The following is a 2541-nucleotide window of genomic DNA, read 5'->3' as shown; positions in this document are numbered from 1 at the left end:
ATATTATTTGAGCTTGACTTTAAAATATTTTTTCTTGTACTGTAAGCATCTAGAAACAATTAAATCTACATGAATCGAAATCGATAATATATCATAATAATTTTATGTGCGAACGTTTAAATAAGACAGGATTGTATATAATAAAAAACTATATTTAAAAAATCGTAAGTAGGTAATTTTTATATTTACGTGACAATAATATCATATTCAATGTAATTGTAAAGGTAATATTTTGGTCATATTTTCTTCATTTGTTCACATGCGAGCGAAGCCGTGTTGGACAGCAATTGAAATATATATTTACTGAAAATCCTGTCACAGTTAGACCACACTCGTGCAGAGAAATAAATAATTATGTCATAGACACAATTGTATTCAACATTATATCAACTACCGTTGTTTTTGTTACTCTGGACACAGATAATGGAAATTCATATTCACAATTTTCCGGAATCTTTATAACAATGTTTTTCATTGAAACTTTTAAGATATATGTGTTATGTCATTAGGCAAGATATTTATTACCGTTTGTTCTAGGTCACTCTCTTGGAAGGCTATTTTTACTTGCTACTCTAAAACAATTGTCCCACTGTCTCAAAGACAGTTATAAATGAATGTATTATATATGTTGTACATTGAAAAATTAGTTTATATCATTACATAGTATAAAACAAAGTCGCTGTATGTGTAATGTATAATATACATATATACCCGGGCAAGCCGGAGCGAGTAGCTAGTGATAGTATAAAGAACGATATACGAAACAAAGATAAAACTCGTCATATTTGATAAAAATTCCTCAAATTAATATATTCTCGTTTTTATGTAGAAATTAACATTATTGATTTATATTTAGACCAGGAATAGTTTTCATCAAATAATCAGAGTAAAATATCTGTTAGCTGGATAAAATGACAATTATTATAACTTTATAATTTCTTAAATTATAGGTTCTGACGTTAATATGTACAATATATTAACAGTATCAGCAGTTTTACAGCAAACATTTATTTCTAAACTACTTGAAACTTCTACCAAAGAATTAGTTTTATATTATTCAGTACACATTCAGTCCATTATATTTCCACATAAAATATATACGATATTGGATAAAATTGTTTCTATAATAAAATTATTTATGGGATTATGTGGTTATAAGTCCGTCAACATTATTATAGAAAAGTACGTATTTTTACAAAAAAATAAATGCTAGTAGTAATGGATGTAAAGTACAGAAAAGTAAAACTATTTTATATTTTTAGTTTATTCGTGATAACAATAGGCTCACCCATAAACCAACTAACGACTATAGGAAATCATCGAAGTGACACAGACGGCGAACTATTTGTGAAAAGAATTGTAGATGGAGAAAGTAAGTGTTTATATACTGTTAAAATTTATGCACATCAAATTTTACTTATATCTATATTACTTACACGTTATAAACCAATTAATAATATTTTAGAATTCTCAAACAAACCCAGCTATTTACTTTTCACCGCTCCCTATAGACTATGTAAAGGAGGATGCAATAGTACAGATAACTTTGTTTTTGCATTTCCATTATACATCGGGAATAAAGGGAAAGTAACTTACCAAAATATGTACCGCAAGGACTACAAAAATGTCTATTCAAAAAACGTAAATGCACCGTTTCGAAAGAAGACAAAAAGAAAGCCTATTACTCCTTGCCCTACATTAAAATTAGAAGTCACTAACAATGTCCATTCAGAACAGATTCCAGAAAATAGTAATACTCTAAAAGCTACAAACATGATCGTCGAGATGGATGAAACTTCAATTTTAATAAACTTTGAAAATACCACAAGTTTGTCAAGTATTACGAAAACAGACTCTAACACAGTTATTACTACAGAATCCATGATAACTACTACTAAACATTCAAAACATTCAAATACAGCTTATGAAAATACTATGTGTCCGAAAATATCCTCAAGAAACTGTAAAAAAAGAAAACCTAGTACGAACGAACAAACCATTTATAATGATGACGTTAAAATTAATGATTACAAAGTAGTCAAAAACGATGTCAATAAAATTTTAAGAAATGAGGAAGTTTATTTGAATTTCTATGAATTATCTTGATTTGACTATTGATAAAAATAATTGATTGATTAAAAAAATATCTTTTTGCCTCTATATTATTTTGTAAAAATAGCAACATATTTTTCTAAGTAGCAAAACAAGAATTATGCATCATAACCATATAAATATAATTTTTAAAAACTCATTGTATACTTAGAAACTGATGATATTCTGTATATATTATACTTTACAGATATTCACGCTATTCTTGTTTCAATTTTCCAATTTGGTGTTAGTTCAAAGTGACTTAGCATGGGACAGGTGGTCATGGTCAATGTCACAAGGGCCCATTGAACATTTCTTTCGAAGACAAAAAAATATGCCTATGAAGTCACCGGATTTTCAATGCGAATGTCCTCCGCATAAAGGTTGTATGATACATGTAAAATTAACGTTTCCTTAATTTATAAATAAAAATCATTATATGAGAATAGT

The 2541-nt window shown here is 27.8% G+C and overlaps 1 protein-coding gene across 1 annotated transcript; it reads left to right on the top strand.

Moving 5' to 3' along the window:
* The first annotated feature begins 1218 nt into the window (after window positions 1-1218).
* On the top strand, window positions 1219-2106 carry LOC131841815 (uncharacterized). Its single transcript, XM_059190153.1, has 2 exons — window positions 1219-1372; window positions 1466-2106. Exons 1-2 carry the CDS (start codon window positions 1219-1221, stop codon window positions 2104-2106), a joined length of 795 nt encoding a protein of 264 aa, XP_059046136.1.
* The last annotated feature ends 435 nt before the right edge of the window (window positions 2107-2541 follow it).

Source organism: Achroia grisella, unplaced genomic scaffold, assembly GCF_030625045.1.
Source record: "Achroia grisella isolate CSIRO2021 unplaced genomic scaffold, CSIRO_AGI_Agris_v1 utg1064, whole genome shotgun sequence".
Lineage (NCBI taxonomy): Eukaryota > Metazoa > Arthropoda > Insecta > Lepidoptera > Pyralidae > Achroia > Achroia grisella.
The sequence above is the reverse complement of the archived record's forward strand: the minus strand, read 5'-3'. Positions and strand labels throughout refer to the sequence as shown.